The sequence below is a fragment of the Hylobates moloch genome, unplaced genomic scaffold (genome assembly GCF_009828535.3).
Source record: "Hylobates moloch isolate HMO894 unplaced genomic scaffold, HMol_V3 SCAFFOLD_10, whole genome shotgun sequence".
Taxonomy (NCBI): Eukaryota; Metazoa; Chordata; class Mammalia; order Primates; family Hylobatidae; genus Hylobates; species Hylobates moloch.
The window spans coordinates 30633333-30651465 of record NW_026652285.1 but is presented as its reverse complement, the minus strand read 5'-3'; the positions used below and the strand labels follow the sequence as shown (position 1 = coordinate 30651465).

At 45.5% G+C, this 18133-nt stretch overlaps 2 protein-coding genes across 13 annotated transcripts in view; one reads left to right on the top strand and one right to left on the bottom strand.

The window, feature by feature from the left end:
* The window catches only part of DCAF12 (DDB1 and CUL4 associated factor 12), a 124906-nt gene that overhangs the window by 28171 nt on the left and 78602 nt on the right, over nucleotides 1–18133 (top strand). The window contains exons 5-10 of one of the 2 annotated variants that reach the window (XR_009215068.1): nucleotides 2924–3117; nucleotides 4661–4726; nucleotides 8339–8501; nucleotides 12194–12372; nucleotides 13603–14112; nucleotides 16144–16196. Coding sequence is in view for 1 of the 2 variants with exons in the window: in XM_032163991.2 (XP_032019882.1) it covers nucleotides 2924–3117; nucleotides 4661–4726; nucleotides 8339–8501; nucleotides 12194–12372; nucleotides 13603–13761 (761 nt within the window). In the remaining variant the exon portion in view is untranslated. Of the gene's footprint in view, nucleotides 1–2923; nucleotides 3118–4660; nucleotides 4727–8338; nucleotides 8502–12193; nucleotides 12373–13602; nucleotides 14113–16143; nucleotides 16197–18133 lie in introns of those variants that run through there. The other variant, XM_032163991.2, reaches the window with a different exon arrangement.
* EFCAB13 (EF-hand calcium binding domain 13) overlaps nucleotides 1–18133 on the bottom strand; it is an 83885-nt gene that overhangs the window by 24886 nt on the left and 40866 nt on the right. For 5 of the 11 annotated variants that reach the window (XM_058444745.1, XM_058444735.1, XM_058444743.1 and 2 more), the window contains one exon: nucleotides 11804–11978. The exons of 1 other annotated variant lie outside the window; for it this stretch is intronic. In XM_058444745.1, the coding sequence (XP_058300728.1) occupies nucleotides 11914–11978 (65 nt within the window). In that variant the 3' untranslated portion in view covers nucleotides 11804–11913. 5 more of the 11 variants (XM_058444736.1, XM_058444741.1, XM_058444737.1 and 2 more) reach the window with 5 other exon arrangements.

Below are 18133 nucleotides of genomic sequence, written 5' to 3'. Positions count from 1 at the left end.
AGGTTGAGGCTGCAATGAGCCATAATCATGTTATTGCACTCCAGCTTGGGTGACGGAGCCAGAACCTGTCTCATTAAAAAAAAAAAAAAAAAGGTTGGGGAGGGTTTGTGGTCCCTGTGGGTTCATGGAAAGCCCACGGATTTCAGGAAATCCATGGATCTCCCTGAAATTGAATGTAAAATGTGGTGTTTTTGGGTAATTTTCTAGAAAAAGAGGCCTAGTCTGGGTATGGTGGCTCACGCCTTTAATCCTAGCACTTTGAGAGGCTGAGGTATGAGGATCACTTTAGGCCAGGGGTTCAAAACTAGCCTTGGCAACAAATTGAGACCCCCATCTCTACAAAAAAAATTTAAAAAATAAGGCTAGGCTTGCCGGGCGCGGTGGCTCACGCTTGTAATCCCAGCACTTTGGGAGGCTGAGGCGGGCGGATCACGAGGTCAGGAGATCGAGACCACGGTGAAACCCCGTCTCTACCAAAAATACAAAAAATTAGCCGGGCGTGGTGGCGGGCGCCTGTAGTCCCAGCTACTCGGAGAGGCTGAGGCAGGAGAATGGCGTGAACCCGGGAGGAGGAGCTTGCAGTGAGCCGAGATCGCGCCACTGCACTCCAGCCTGGGCGACAGAGCAAGACTCTGTCTCAAAAAAAAAAAAAAATAATAAAAAAAATAAGGCTAGGCTTGGTGGCTCATACCTGTAATCCCAACACTTTGACAGGATGAGGCACCTAGATCACTTGAGCCCAGGTGTTTAAGACAAGGCTGGGCAATATGACAAAACCCTGTCTATACAAAAAAAATGCAAAAATTTGCCAGGTGTGGTAGGGCGTGCCTGTAGTCACAGCTACTCAGGAGGCTGAGGTGAGAGGATCACTTGTGCTCAGGAGGTGGAGGTTGCGATGAGCTGAGATTGCACCACTGCACTCCAGCGTGGGCAACAGAGTGAGGCCTTGTATTTAAAAAAAAAAAAGGCTGGGCACGGTGGCTCACTCCTGTAATCCCAGCACTTTGGGAGGCTGAGGCAGGCGGATCACAAGGTCAGGAGATCGAGACCATCCTGGCTAACACAGTGAAACCCTGTCTCTACTAAAAATACAAAAAATTAGCCAGGCGTGGTGGCGGGCCCCTGTAGTCCCAGCTACTCAGGAGGCTGAGGCAGGAGAATGTCATGAACCCAGGAGGCGGAGCTTGCAGTGAGCCGAGATCGCACCACTGCACTCCAGCCTGGGCGACAGTGCGAGACTCCATCTCAAAAAAAAAAAAAAAAGCCAGTCATGGGGGTGCATAGCTACTCAGGAGGCTGAGGCAGGAGGACCACTTAGGCCCAGGAAGTTGAGCCTGCAGTGAGCTATGATTGTGCCACTATTGCCCTGTCTACCCTGAGCCCCAAAGTGAGACCCTGTCTCTAAAAAAAGAGAGACATAAGGGGGTCCAAGGCTCAAAAGGCTCAAAAAAGGTTAAGCACCACTGTTCTAGAGGGGAGGGCTCCCAAGCCCTACTGCCCACTAAAAGTCAGCTGTGGATGCATGCCGAGAGACCTAAACATTTGGCATAGAAAATTACTAAGCTTTGACCAGGTGCACTGGCTCACGCCTGTAATCCCAGCACTTTGGGAGGTTGAGGCGGGTGGTTCACGAGGTCAGGAGTTCGACACCAGCCTGGCCAGCATGGTGAAACCCCGTCTCTACTAAAAATACAAAAATTAGCCAGGCGTGGTGATGTGTGCCTGTAGTCCCAACTGCTTGGGAGGCTGAGGCAGGAGAATCGCTTGAACCCGGGAGGTGGTGGTTGCAGTGAGCCAAGATCACGCCATTGCACTCCAGCCTGGGTGACAGAGCGAGACTTCATCTCCAAAAAAAGGGGAAAAAGAAAAAAGAAAATTAGTGAGCTTTATCAAAATGTATAAAATTCTCATTAAAAAATTTCGAGTAAGGCACGGTGGCTCATGCCTTGTAATCCCAGAACTTTGAGAGGCTGAGGCAGGTGGATCACTTGAGGTCAGGAGTTCGAGGCCAGCCTGGCCAATATGGTGAAACCCCGTCTCTACTAAAAATACAAAAATTAGCTGGGCGTGGTGGCACGCGCCTGTAGTCTCAGCTACAGGCTGGGGCAGGAGAATCACTTGAACCTGGGTAGCGGAGGTTGCAGTGAGCCAAGATTGCGCCTCCAGCCTAGGCATCACAGCAAGACTCCATTTCAAAAATAAAAAGAATTAGCAGGGCATGGTAGCATGTGCCTGTGATCTCAGCTACTTGGGAGGCTGAGGCAGGAGAATCGCTAGAACCCAGGAGGCCGAGGTTGCGGTGAGCCAAGATTGTGCTACTGCACTCCAGCCTGCGCGATAGAGCGAGACTGTGTCTCAAAAAAAAAAAGCAGGCCAGGTGTGGTGGCTCACACCTGTAATCCTAGCACTTTGGGAGGCCAAGGCAGGCTGATCGCTGGAACTCAGGAGTTCAAGACCAGCTTGGGCAACATGGTAAAACCCCGTCTCTACTAAAAATACAAAAAAAATAGCCGGGCATGGAGCAGGCACCTGTAATCCCAGCTACTCGGGAGAATGAGGCACGGGAATCGCTTGAACCCAGGAGACGGAGGTTGCAGTGAGCTGAGATTGCACCACTGCACTCCAGCCTGGGTGACAAAGTGAGACTCTGTCTCAAAAAATAATAATAATAAAAAATAAATTTCAACAACCATGTCAAACTTAAAAGTTATATTTTAATGCCTAGACCTTAGGTGAATAATCCTCTTAATGTAGCTATTAAAATGCCTACTGCTCTGTGTTTAGGGTGGGCCATCTGGCCAAGCTTCAGCACATATGAGGATGATGCACAAACAGCTAGACTATGAAAGCCCTCTTTGGCATCTGTGGGATTTCCCATAGAGGGGTGGGTATATCTGACATCTGTGTTCTCCTGGCCCTGCAGGCTCACGTGATGGTTCTATGGGACTCTGGGAGGTGACAGATGATGTTTTGACTAAAAGTGATGCGAGACACAATGTGTCACGGGTCCCTGTGTATGCACACATCACTCACAAGGCCTTAAAGGACATCCCCAAAGAAGACACAAACCCTGACAACTGCAAGGTTCGGGCTCTGGCCTTCAACAACAAGAACAAGGTATGAACTTGTATAGGGATCCGTGACGTCTATTCCTCTTGCTTATGTCTTGGGATATGCACTCCTTTTTCCTTCCCCATCAGTGCTTGCTACATAGCATGGTTCTGAGCCCACAGAACACCTCTTAAAGGCTGAGTGATGCTGGTGAGAAATTATAACTGAGGCTCTGAAACCCACCCCTTCAATTGGTCTCTGCAGTATTTCTCTGCGTGGTCTATATTTGTGGGTCAGCCTCACAGAATTCCCCTCGGGCCACCCTGATTTGACTGTCTCTCATTTGCACATGCCTTTGCAGGTGCTCTATTCCGGGCATGATTTTCATACCTGCTTCTGAAAACAATCACTTTTTTCCTCTTTGGTATTCTTTCCTTTTTTTTTTTTCTTTTTGAGACTGTGTTTTGCTCTTGTCACCTAGGCAGGAGTGCAGTGGCGCGATCTCAGCTCACAGCAACCTCCGCCTCCCAGGTTCAAGCAGTTCTTCTGCCTCAGATTCTCAAGTAGCTGAGACTACAGGCATGCACCGCTACACATGGCTAATTTTGTATTTTTAGTAGAAACGGAGTTTCACCATGTTGGCCAGGCTGGTCTCGAACTCCTGACCTCAGTCGATCCGCTCTCCTTGGCCTCCCAAAGTGCTGGGATTACAGGCGTGAGGCACCACGCCTGGCCAGTATTCTTTACTGCCTACTTTCTCTTCACATTTCCACTAAGTCTTATCTTATCGAGTCAAATCTGATGCTGAGGTTTTAATAAAAGCAGAGTGTCGCCCAGGTGCAGTGACTCGCACCTGTAATCCCTGCACTTTTGGTGGCCGAGGCAGGCAGATCACAAGGTCATGAGTTTGAGACTAGCCTGGGCCAACATGATAAAACCCCATCTTTACTGAAAATACAAAAAAATTAGCCGGGCATGGTGGCATATGCCTGTATTCCCAGCTACTCAGGAGGCTGAGGCAGGAGAATTACATGAACCTGAGAGGCGGAGGTTGCAGTGACCCAAGATTGCGCCACTGCACTCCAGCCTGGGTGACAGAGCAAGACTCCATCTCGAAAAAAAAAAAAAAAAAAAGCAGTGTCAGAATATATACCCAGAGCCAGAGAAAGGCTTCTCCAATATCTGAATCAGGCCGCAGTTTGAAGGGTAGTTCCCTGAGCCTCTTATCCCATCTATATTTATGGCCTAAGGGTAGATTCATCTCTCCTAGATTAGACTCTTCACTTATAGAAATTCTCACACTAGATTATGAAACTGTCCTTCACATGTGTGCCCTGCTTTAACTCTCCAACAGGATGTTGAGGGAGTGATAGCATAGTGAGGAGTTTTTCAACCATGGGTGCCTGTGTTATTGCTGGCAGCCTCAATTTAATATGCCATTCAGCTAGGTTCTGTAGGGTGAACTAATGGTCTAATAATTACTGGCACCTCTGCTGGAATCATCCCGAGACAGGAGTAAAGGACCCTGACCTTAGAATCCTCGCCTGCTTATTGTCGTACACTAGTTGCTATAGATGATAATATAACCTGGTTTTCATTGCTCTTGTAGGAACTGGGAGCAGTGTCTCTGGATGGCTACTTTCATCTCTGGAAGGCTGAAAATACACTATCTAAGGTGTGATGAACATGATTTTGTGGTTTTACCTAATAATTCACCTTACAGTTAAAATACTGTAATTCTTAGGCCGGGCGCGGTGGCTCACGCTTGTAATCCCAGCACTTTGGGAGGCCGAGGCGGGCGGATCACGAGGTCAGGAGATCGAGACCACGGTGAAACCCCGTCTCTACTAAAAATACAAAAAAATTAGCCGGGTTTGGTGGCGGGCGCCTGTAGCCCCAGCTACTCGGAGAGGCTGAGGCAGGAGAATGGCGTGAACCTGGGAGGCGGAGCTTGCAGTGAGCCGAGATTGCGCCACTGCACTCTAGCCGGGGCGACAGAGCGAGACTCCGTCTCAAAAAAAAAAAAAAACAAAACTGTAATTCTTGCTGAGATTTTTCATTCATGTTTATTTTATCTATTTATTTATTTTTGAGACAGAGTCTCGCTCTGATGCCCAGGCTGGAGTGCAGTGGTGCAATCTCGGCTCACTGCAACCTCTGCCTCCTGGGTTCAACCAGTTCTTGTGCCTCAGCCACCTGAGTAGCTGCTGGGATTATAGGCGTCTGCCAACATGCCCAGATTTTTTTTGTATTTTTAGTAGGAACGTGGTCTCACCATGTTGGTCAGGTTGGTATTTTTATTTTTAAAGACAATAAATATAGGGTCTCACTGTGTCACCCAAGTTGGAGTGCAGTCATGGCTCACAGATCAGTGCAGCCTTGAACTCCTGGGCATAAGCGATCCTCTTGCCTCACTCTCCCAAGTAGCTGAGACTATGGGCATGTGTTACCACACCCATCTGGTTGGTTTTGTTTTGTTTTGTTTTGTTTTAATTTTTTGTAGAGACAGAGTCTCACTATGTTTCCCAGGCTGGTTTTGAACTCCTGACCTCAAGTGATCCTCCCACCTTGGTCACCCGAAGTGCTGGGCATTCAGGCATGAGCCATTGCACCTGGTCTCAATTCTTGTTTAAAAGACCAGTTCTCGCGCGGTGGCTCACGCTTGTAATCCCAGCACTTTGGGAGGCTGAGGCGGGCGGATCACGAGGTCAGGAGATCGAGACCACGGTGAAACCCCGTCTCTACGAAAAATACAAAAAATTAGCCGGGCGTGGTGGCGGGCGCCTGTAGTCCCAGCTACTCGGAGAGGCTGAGGCAGGAGAATGGCGTGAACCTGGGAGGCAGAGCTAGCAGTGAGCCGAGATCGCGCCACTGTACTCCAGCCTGGGTGACAGAGCGAGACTCCGTCTCAAAAAAAATAAAATAAAGTAAAATAAAAATAAATAAATAAAAGACCAGTTCTCCAAAGGCCTGGGCATGTTTTTGCACAGTACATGAAATTTTGAGTCTGGTATGCCTCTCTTGCAGGAAAGTCTTTTAAAGAGTAAGACAGGGTGATTCTTTCATGTTGCATAAGCTTCCTGAGAGGCTCCTTTGACTAGCAGTCCTCCTCAACAATGCATTTAAGTATTTCTTTATAGATTGATGACTACTTGGCATGCTGTAAGGGAAGGAAAACCTAAGTGTTAGGAACCTTTGGCAATTGAAGATTGATCAAATTAAGATAAACCATCTCTGAAATAATCATGTAAGGTAATGAGAAAATAGACTTAATTTACAGTACAAATTGATCATCCCTAATCCAGAATGCTCCAAAATCCAGTTGGGCACAATGCCTTATGCCAATCCCAACACTTTGGGAGGCTGAAGCAGGATGATTGCTTGAGCCCAGGAGTTCAAAACTAGCCTGGGCAACACAGACCCTATCTCTGCAAAAAAATTTAAAAATTAGCCATACGTTGTGGCATATGCCTGTATTCCCAGCTACTGGAGGGTGGCGGTGCTGAGGCGGGAGGACCACTTGAGCCGAGGAGGTCACGGCTGCAGTGAGCCGTAATTTTGCCACTGCACTCCAGCCTGGGTGACAGAGCGAGACCCTATCTCAAAAAAAAAAAAAAAAAAAAAACGCTCCAAAGTCCAAAACTTTTTGAGCACCAACACAATGCCACAAATGGAAAATTTCACACCAGACACCTTTGCTTTCTGACGGGTCAGTGTACCAAACATTGTTTAATGCAGAAAATTATTTAAAATATTGCATAAAATTACCTTCAGTCTATGTGTATAAGATGTATATGAAACATAAATGAATTTTGTGGTTAGACTTGGGTGCCATCAAGTCTAAGCTATCTTGTAATGACAAGATAGCTCATTACGTATATGTAGATATTTAAAAATCTGGGCCGGGTGTGATGGCTCACGCCTATAATCCCAGCACCTTGGGAGGCCAAGGAGGGCGGATCGCAAGGTCAGGAGATCGAGACCATCCTGGCTAACATGGTGAAACCCCGTCTCTACTAAAAATACAAAAAATTAGCCAGGCGTGGTGGCGGGCACCTGTAGTCCCAGCTACCCAGGAAGCTGAGGCAGGAGAATGGTATGAACCCAGGAGAATGGTGTGAACCCAGGAGGTGGAGCTTGCAGTGAGCCGAGATCGCGCCACTGTACTGCAGCCTGGGCGACAGTGCAAGACTCCGTCTCAAAAAAGAAAAAAAAAATCTAGAGAAATCTGAAATTCAAAACATTTGTAGTCACAAGCCTTTTGGATAAGGGAGATTCAACAAGCAACCTTTACATAGAGTTAAACCTACTTGTGAATCATTTGTCTTTTTTTTTTTTTTTTTTTTTTGAGACAGAGTCTCACTTTGTTGCCCAGGCTAGAATGCAGTGGCACGATCTTGGCTCACTGCAACCTCTGCCTCCCAGGTTTAAGTGATTCTCCTGCCTCAGCCTCCTGAGTAGCTGGGATTACAGGCATGCACCACTACCCCTAGCTAATTTTTTGTATTTTTAGTAGAGACAGTGTCTCACCAGGTTGGCCAGCCTGGTCTCAAACTCCTGACCTCAGGTGATCTGCCTGCCTCAGCCTCCCAAAGTGCTGAGATTACAGGTGTTAGCCACCACGCCCAGCTTTTTGTCTTCTTCTTATCCTAGAGGACTTTGCAAAAGGAAGCAGGATTCCAGGAATTAGTGATTCCTTCATGTCACAATAGCCTTTGAGCTCCACTGACCTTGTATGCTGTCTTATGTGTAGTATGCACCCACTGAGGATTTGCTAACTGACAAAGACCCAGGGTTAAGGCTGATGTGGGTTATCTGGGATTAAGCTAATCACATGGGTGTGCTTTCTATAGCAAACAATTCCCATTCAGGTGGGAAGGTGAGCTGGGGGTAGCCAGAGATCAGCCTCTTTATCTGAAAACACTGAGGTGGCCCTTCCTGGCAGACAGAACAGAGTGGGACCATGGCTTTAGTGCCCTGGAGCGATTCCCAGAAACAACCTGAATAGTTGAAACAGCCTACCAAGAAAGTCCTTGGCCTTTCCAGCTACTTCTGATTATTTATTCCAGATTTACCTTTTCCCCAACCTGTCTCCTTCAGTATCTAGGTCTTACTGTTTATTAACAGTCACCTCCTCTTTCTCCTGTATACCTAGGGGTGGAACAGAGTGTTATTTCTGTAATCAGGGCTTGATTTTATGTGGCTTTTGTAGATGGGAGTCCAGAAACAATATCCCTGCCTTACCCTCTCTGCTGATGCCATGGTTATATCTCTCCTCTATTTTCAGCTCCTCTCTACCAAACTGCCATATTGCCGTGAGAATGTGTGTCTGGCCTATGGTAGTGAATGGTCAGTTTATGCAGTGGGCTCCCAAGCTCATGTCTCCTTCTTAGATCCACGGCAGCCATCATACAACGTCAAGTCTGTCTGTTCCAGGGAGCGAGGCAGTGGTAAGAGTCCCTGTGTGCACCTCAGGCCTACAGCTGCACTGCATATGGGTTCTGACTTTCAGTTTCTTTGTTGGTTTCCAAACAGGTATAGTGCTCTGTATGGAACATATGGAAGTGTGTTCAAAAAGGGGAGCGACGGCTAAGTGCGGTGGCTTATGCCTGTAATCCCAGCACTTTGGGAGGCCGAGGCAGGCGGTTCACCTGAGGTCAGGAGTTTGAGACCAGCCTGACCAATAAATATGGAGAAACCCCGTCTCTACTAAAAATACAAAATTAGCCGGGCGCAGTGGCGCATGCTTGTAATCCCAGCTACTCGGGAGGCTGAGGCAGGAGAATTGCTTGAACCTGGGAGGCGGAGGATGCGGTGAGCTGAGATCGCACCATTGCACTCCAGCCTGGGCAATGAGAGCGAAATTCTGTCTCAAAAAGAAAAAAAAAGGGTGTGGGGAGAGTGACACAAAAGGGCACTAGACTTTCAAACACTACAGACAAATGTGTGGCCACAGAAGCCTTTGTTGGGAGCCACCAGTCAGGATATTAGTTAGTAGTTTCCATATTCTTTTAGAAAGCTCTATTTTTTTTTTTTTTTTGAGACAGAGTTTTGCTCCGTCACCAGGCTGGAGTGCAGTGGCGCGATCTCAGCTCACTGCAACCTCTGCCTTCCGAGTTCAAGTGATTCTCCTGCCTCAGCCTCCCGAGTAGGTGGGACTACAGGCACACACCAACACGCCTAGCTAATTTTTGTATTTTTAGTAGAGGCGGGGTTTCACCATATTGGCCAGGATGGCCTTGATCTCTTGACCTTGTGATCTGCCCGCCTCAGCCTCCTGAAGTGCTGAGATTACAGGCATGAGCCACTGCACTTGGCCGAGAACCCTACTTTCTATCCTGTGGTAATTTTTTTGCTGTGGTCCTGCCTGAACTAAAATTCTATTTATGCTAAGATGTGGCATGGTGGGATAAGGAGAAAGTTTACAAAGGGCATGAGGAAACCTCAGGGTAATGAGTATGTTCATTATGTAGATTGTGGTTATGATGTCATGGATATATACATATGTCAGAACCTCAAATTGTATACTTTATGTGCTGTATATTGTATGACAAACCTCAATAAGGCTGAAGAAAATACTAAGTTTAGTTCTGACCGAGTAAATTAAGCTTCCACCTCAAATCTTTTATAACATATTCTCTGTAAGAGCACCCTCATTCTTTATTGAAGAGGGAAAAAAGACTTATTCTAGTGTACTTTGAAGGTTTCAAAATACCTTTTTCTGACATCCCATTTCATCATACCAAGAACCCTGTGGGAAGCAGATGAGAAAAGATAGTTTTACATATAAGACCTACAGCCAGCTAAATAACTTGCCCAGCATCACACAGCTTGATGGGGGAACAGCTAGGGACCAGAATCCAACTTAACAAATTGTATTTTCTTTACCTCACTTTATCCCGTTTCTCACTTTATCTTGTATCTCACTTTATCCCATTTCTCATGCAAAAAATATGGCTGTGTTATCCTGAGAGTCCTAAAAGGCACACTATGGATTACAGTTCACCCTCTCTTTTTCAAGTAGTGTTTATTCCTGTGCAGATACTGCAAAGTAGCTTTTGTTTGGGGTTTTTGGGTTTTTTTTTTTTTTTTTTTTTTGAAGACAGGGTCTTCACTCTATCGGCCAGGCTGGAGGAAAGTGGCGCAATCTCGGCTTACTGCAGCTTCCACCTGCCAGGCTCAAGCAGTCCTCCCACCTCCCGAGTAGCTGGGACTATAAGCATCCACCACCTCATTCAGCTAATTTTTGTATTTTTTTAGAGACAGGTTCTCATCATGTTGCCCAGAGTTGTCTCAAACTCTTGAACCACCCACCTCAGTCTCCCAAAGTATGTTCTAAGATTACAGGGATTACGGGCATGAGCCACTGTGCCCAACCATTTCTTTTTTGTTGTTGTTGTTGCTGTTGAGATGAGTCTTGCTCTGTCACCTAGGCTGGAGTGGAGTGGTGTGATCTCAGCTCACTGCACCCTCTGTCTCCCAGGTTCAAGCGATTCTCCTGCCTTAGCCTCCTGAGTAGCTGGGACTACAGGCGCGTACCACCACGCCCAGCTAATTTTTGTGTCTTTAGTGGAGATGGAGTTTTACCATGTTGGCCAGACTAGTTTTGAACTCCTGACCTCAAGTGATCCACTCGCCTTGGGCCTCCCAAAGAACTGGGATTACAGGCTTGAGCCACCGCACCTGGCCTATTTGTTCTTAATTATAGTTAAAATGCTTATATTTTAGAACAAAGAATAATGTATAATGAGAGTAGTAGAGAAAGGAATAAATAGGGCCGGGCACGGTGGCTGATGCCTGTAATCCCAGCACTTTGGGAGCCTGAGGCAGGTGGATCACCTGAGGTCAGGAGTTCAAGACCAGCCTGATCAACATGGTGAAACCCCGTCTCTACTAAACATACAAAAAAAATTAGCTGGAGGTCGTAGCGGGTGCCTGTAGTTCCAGCTACTTGGGAGGTTGAGGCGGGAGAATCACTTGAATCTGGGAGGCGGAGGTTGCAGTGAGCCAGGATTGTGCCACAGCACTCCAGCTTTGGCAACAGAGCTCAAAAAAAAAAGAGAAAAGACTAAATAGGTTTGGCTGTAATAATGTATGCAGTGAAAAGTTTTAAGAGATTTTTGGTACTGTTTAATGGGGGTAACTTTCATACCTAATAAGGAAATACTGGTTCCACAAATATTATCCAGTTCTTCTGTGCCAAGAGACATCTTCATATCCCAAGCACTGATTTGATCCCCAAATACAGCAGATGTGTTTTCCTTGTGATCTAAAGTAATTACATGACTTGTCTTAAACATCTTTGGGTATTTAAGTTCTGGGCTTTTTGCCACTTTCAAAACACCTAATACTAGATAAAGACTTCTTGCATTGTGGCCGGGCACGGTGGCTCATGCCTATAATCCCAGCACTTTGGGAGGCTGAGGTGGATCAGTTGAAGTCAGGTGTTCAAGACCAGCCTGGCCAACATGGTGAAACCCTGTCTCTACTGAAAATGCAAGAATTAGCTGAGTGTGGTGGCGGGAGCCTGTAATCCCAGCTACTTGGGAGGCTAAGGTAGGAGAATCGCTTGAACCCAGAAGGCAGAGGTTGCAGTGAGCCAAGATCACGCCATTGCACTCCAGCCTGGGCAACAGAGCGAGACTCCATCTCAAAAAATAAAAAAAGACATCTTGCATTTGCCACAGTAGTGGTTTTAGGTCAAATATAAGGAATCGTTGATGACTTAATGATTTATAAATATGCAGATTACCTTGAGTTGCAGTGTAGGTTGGAAACATGATGGAGAAAAGCTTAGAGTTAGGAAAGCTGATTCCGGAGTGAGTTGAGAGGAAGCAAGGAAGTTCTGAGCACTTATGGTCTTCAGCCAAAAGCATCTTGAGCATCATTGGGAATCTGACACTTTTCCAAGGCTTCTTGAATGGTTTCTGTTAGTGTGTGGATAGGCAGGATGGCATCAGGATTCTCTCTGCTTTTGCATGAGCTAACTTGCCACTGGGAAAACACTGTCTGATACTTTGTGGGGCGGGTGGAGGGGAGCGGGGTGGACATTGAAAACTCAGTGTTGGAGAAATTCAGGCTAGCAGACAGTCGAGCAAATATTCTCTCCCGCCTCACTGCCTTTTACTTTTCTCTCTTTCAGGAATCCGGTCAGTGAGTTTCTATGAGCACATCATCACTGTGGGAACAGGGCAGGGCTCCCTGCTGTTCTATGACATCCGAGCTCAGAGATTTCTGGAAGAGAGGCTCTCAGCTTGTTATGGGTCCAAGCCCAGACTAGCAGGGGAGAATCTGAAACTAACCACTGGCAAAGGCTGGCTGGTGAGTAAGCCCCTGCCTGAGATGACTGCTACACAGTAACAGAAAAATTATCTTCCTCTACCCCTCAGCCCCCACTGACACACCATCTACTCATACTTTTTCACTAGTAAGAGGCACTCATTGGAACAGGAAAAGACTTCCTCCTGATTTTGCTTTTATGTCTGCACATTGTCTGTGGGAAAACTGAGGCCCAGTAAAACACACTGGTAGACTTAGGATTTTCCCCAAGCCGTAATAGAGCAAGAAGGATAAGAGGATAAGGAACCTCCCACCACAGCTGTCAGCGAGTTGTTTTTTGTTTTTTTTTTTTTTTGAGACAGGGTCACTCTGTTGCCTAGGCTGGAGTGTAGTGGTGTGATCATAGCTTACTGTATGTAGCCTTGAACTCCTGGGTTCAAGCAGTCCTCCTGCCTCAGCCTCCCAAGTAGCTGGGACCACAGGCATATGCACTGTGCCTGGCTAATTTATTTTTTTTAGTAGAGATGGGGTCTCGCCATGTTGCCCAGGCTGGTCTTAAACTCCTGGGCTCAAGTGATTCTCTCACCTTGGCCTCCTAAAATTCTGGGATTACTGGGCCGGGCACGGTGGCTCACGCCTGTAATCCCAGCACTTTGGGAGGCCGAGGCGGGTGGATCACGAGGTCAGGAGATCGAGACCATCCTGGCTAACAGGTGAAACCCCGTCTCTACTAAAAATACAGAAAAATTAGCTGGGCGTAGTGGCGGGAGCCTGTAGTCCCAGCTACTTGGGAGGCTGAGGCAGGAGAATGGCGTGAACCTGGGAGGCGGAGCTTGCAGTGAGCCGAGATTGCGCCACTGCACTCCAGCCTGGGCGACAGAGCGAGACTCCGTCTCAAAAAAAAAAAAAAAAAAAAATTCTGGGATTACAGCCATGAACCACTGCACCCCACCTCCAGTGAATTATTCAAGTGTTTAGTTCTTCCTCCTGTGCCTAGCAGGTGGAGGGAAAACAGAACTTTGGTTCTAACTCTCCTGAGAAGAACTGAGCCTTGTATAGCAATTCTTCAGCTGCTCTGTTCTTCTCTAATGTTTAGTTGGAAAAATGAGGCCCTGATTCCCATGAGAACCAACCAGCCAATCTCCTGACATGAGGTTGTACCTGTAGAACCCTGTTCCCTTAAGGAGACCAGAAAGCATTCCTGTCCCTTCCTCCCCCCTTTCCTGCCCCATGGCTAGAGGTGCTAATTGTAGTCTCTTTCTCTTCCCGTAGAATCATGATGAAACCTGGAGGAATTACTTTTCAGACATTGACTTCTTCCCCAATGCTGTTTACACCCACTGCTACGACTCATCCGGAACAAAACTCTTTGTGGCAGGAGGTCCCCTCCCTTCAGGGCTCCATGGAAACTATGCTGGGCTCTGGAGTTAATGACAACTCCCCAAATGCAGAGATTTATACTAACTTCTATTCTCAGTTTCCTTTTTTCTTTTGATTTTTTTTTCCTAATTGTGTGAGGCTCTTGTGTTTTAGTGGGAACACCAAAGTTTGCCTATAGTTTAGGCACTTAATAGGAAGAAGCTCTGTACAGAAATCTGAAAGTTGTTTTGTTTTTTGTTTTCCCCTTTGATAATCAGAATTTTACTATCTTTTATTATTTCTGGCTTTTCAACCAAACGTTGCTAATCCCTATTTTTCTTTAAGTGACACACATTCTCCCGTCTCTGGCTTCTTTAGGCTGAAATGACATAGTCTTTCTCACCCTTACTTCACTCTTGAGAGGTAGGGCTCCTTTATAATTATATGGTTGCTCTCAGACTTTCTGTGAAAGTTTGAGAGCTGTGTGTGTGTGTGTGTGTGAGAGAGAGAGAGATCTTGTCTGCGTGTGTGTGTGTGATCTTGTGTGCCTGTAGGTACTGTGTGTCACTGAAATTACCTGGAGTGAGGATTACTTGTAATTAAAATATTTATAAAAGAAACAACTTTATTCACAGAGTCCAGCTTTGGGACTAGTCTGTATCTTGTTTTTTAAAGTCTAACAACACTGATAATAGGAAGTAAAAACAGAAAGGAAAAGAAATTACCACTGGGAAAATCTTTTTAGTTAGATTGTAGGCTTCCTGGGGCCTCCCGTGCCAGGACTGCAAAGTGATCCAGCCCTACCTGTCTTCCCACTTGTGTGTCCCCCATGTGGGAAGTTGGTGTCACTTCCCCTTCCCACCCTCACATCTGCTTAGCCAGTAGCCACACTCCTAAAACATCAGACTCACCATCCAGGTGCAGCTCTAGAGGCTGCAAAAGGCTTCATGGGACTTGAATCCCCATCCTAGCTTCTCTCTCCTTCCCCTCAAGACCTGATCTGGTTTTAAAGGGGCCTGGAGCTGGGAGTCTCAAGTCTGCTAAGATTCACATCCATAGTCCCCTTGGCTTTGAGGAGAATCCTCTCTGCCATTCTTTAATCTCCCCAATGGGTTTTGCTATTATTTTCTAAATTGGGTTAAGTCTAAGAAGGTGGGGGTGAGCAGGGGGTTTATCTGTGTGTAGTGAGTGCTTCATGTGTGGAATATTCATTTTCTCACTGCAGTGGGACTTGGGGTTGAAGCCACCCCTCCTACTCTGTTGGCTTAGCCCTGAGATGGTGACAGGCTGGCCTGCAGTCAGCATCATTGTGCATGTAACAGCATCAATGTGATTAGTAATTTGTCTGTTCCTCCCTTGAACTATCTGTTTAGTCTGAGGTTCTTAAACTTGCAGGCAGCTGACTGTGATGTCCTCTTGTTCCCTGATTTTTACACATCATGTCAAAGATAACAGGTGTTCCCACCCACGAATTCCTCTAAGCACATACTCCGCTTTTCTGTCAACATCCCATTGTGGGGAAAGGAAAAGTCATATTTATTCCTGTACCCCAGTTTTTTAACTTGCTCTCCCAGTTGTCCCCCTCTTCTCTGGGTGTAAGAAGGGAAATTGGGGGAAAAAAAAAAAAAATATATATATATATATATATATATATTCTCCTTTTAATGGTGCGGGGCTGCTGGAGAGGAGAGACAGCAAGTCCACCCTAACTTGTTACACAGCACATACCACAGGTTCTGGAATTCTCATCTTTGAACCTAGAGAAATAGGTGCTATAAACAGGGAATTAAGCAAAATGCTGGATGCTATAGATCTTTTAATTGTCTTAATTTTTTTTCTATTATTAAACTACAGGCTGTAGATTTCTTAGTTCTCACAGAACTTCTATCATTTTAAACTGACTTGTATATTTAAAAAAAAAAAATCTTCAGTAGGATGTTTTGTACTATTGCCAGACCCTCTTCTGTAATGGGTAATGCGTTTGATTGTTTGAGATTTTCTGTTTTTAAAAATGTAGCACTTGACTTTTTGCCAAGGAAAAAAATAAAAATTATTCCAGTGCAAAATGGTGTGAGTGAGTATTGTGTAGCCAGGAGCCTGCCAAAAAGGCCCCACATGACTAGTTGGAAGGTTGGCTTGAGCTGTTGGGATTGCTTGTGGCAGAAGGGGAATACAAGCCATTACCTCCAGGTTAGAGGCAGGTCAAGTGCAGACACAAATACTAAGACCTACTTGCTCCGGGTCCCCAACTCTAGCCCAAGATCAGTTGCTCTGAGGTCCAGCTGAGGGTGGATATGCCCAGGAGACTGAAGTAGTGCGACGTTACTTCTCTTACATAAGTAAGGGTTGGTAATAGGCCCTGTCTGCTTGGATGGTGCCCTGAGAATGACTCTGAAAGTGCTTGCATAGTACTCTGGGAATAGGATATTAATTTTTGTTTTTTGTTTTTTGTAGTTGGAACCATAGACCTTCACTGCCCTTTGTAAGGGGAAGACACAGTGACCACAGTGAGTGATGCTCTTCTAGAGCCTATTTGGAGCTGTAGCTGAGAGAAACTGCTAAATCATACCACCCTTCCTCACACAGTCATCTCTGGGAAACCCACCAGGGCTAGGCCACAGAGCCTGGCAAGGCCGTCCCTATTCTTCTGCCACATGGTACTTGTTCTTTCCAGGGCAAGCCAGGCACAGCTGCTCTATGCACCTGCCTTAGAGACCGACTGGTTCAGAACATGACACATGGGTTCCTATATGATCAAAGGCTGCAAGACAGGAAGGGGGGATGAGTAAGTTAAATCAATTTGAGAGGGCTCCCCAGAGGAGACGAGTTACATTTGGAAAGGGCTGAAACTAGCCTTTCCCAAAATGAATTTAGAAGATATTTGTAAAATCTTCATTGTCAGCCGGGTGCAGTGGCTCACACCTGTAATCCGAGCACTTTGGGAGGCCCAGGTGGGTGGATCACCTGAGGTCAGGAGTTTGAGACCAGCCCAGCCAACATGGTGAAACCCCATCTCTACCAAAAATACAAAAATTAGCTCGTTAACTCAGTCACCTAAATGGAGTCCCCTCTGAATCTAGTTCTTGGTATGTATAATCAAGTAGAACTAAATCACAGCTACTTAGAATTCTGGAAGGAAAGGAAGGGAAGGGAAGGAGAGGGGAGCAGAGGGGAGGAGAAGGGAGGGAATCGAAGGAGGGAGGGAGAGCGGGAAGGGAAGGGAGGGAGAGAGGCAAGGAGGCAAAGAAAGAAAGGAAGCAGGGAGCCATCTAAGGTCAACAGGTACTGATAACACTAACAAAATTTACAGCTAGCTTTGGACCTGTTTACCAAGGGACCCAAATCTGTAAGCATGACCTGTGATCTCATTTGATCCTTAGGTTCATATAACTTGCTGAAATAGAATAGCAACTACCGATATTAGGAAGGATTTCCTGGATATCTTTAAATAAATCCTGTGAAAAGACATGTGGATGGATAGAGCTGCTGTCAAGAATTTGTAGCTCAATTATTCTTTGCTAAACCACCAAAACAGGGTTAATCACAGGTGATGCCAGGTTGTAAAGTTAGAGCCTGAAACAAAGATTCAGATCTGGCTTCAATGGATATTGCATAAAAAATCATGAAGATAAGTTCAGAGTCTTGTTGCCAAGCCGAAAAGAAAACGAAGTTATTAAGCTAATTTCAAACACATCAGATATCAGAGTCAGGAGAAACAGAGAATATCAGTTTAAGTTTAAAAATCTAAAACAAATAAAGCTAGAGAAACCACCAGCAGAGAAGAGATTGTCCCAGGCCTTAAATGCCTAACAACACCTATTAATGATTTCCTCTAATTCTTAGCCTATGGATTCAATGTCTCACATTCACCTTGACCATTTTCCATACCATCTTACCTATTTTTGCTCAACACCAACTTTCTTCACCCAGGTCTTTCAGAAGAAACAAGAGAGCTCATAAGCTACATAACTAGATATTTGGGAAGCATTTCTGACATATGCCAAATGATAAATTATCTTTTCTATTTTTCAATGCTTTTTTTGTAATCATCATAAAATTATTTTTTAATTTTAAATATATTTTAAAATATTAAGGAGTCAATATGGAATACCACCAATAACCAAGAACTCACTTTTCAATTTCACTAGAGAGAATCTGAATCAGTTGTTTTTCAAGTTTTTTTTTCTGGTCAAAATAATACCCTAGATCAGTACTTTTAAGTTCTTTCTTATATTTCTAAGGTCTTATGGAGCTGTTTCAGCAGTCCACTTGGTCATTTCTCCCACTTTGGTCAGAGAAGCTCAACTTTAATTTTTATATATTAGGATACTGTATAAGATTTAATTTGGAAAAAAAGCATTCTGCTTTAACAATATCAAATATAAACAAAAATAACAAATCTCAAAATTTTGCAAACCACTGCATTAAAATAAGAACTAAATAC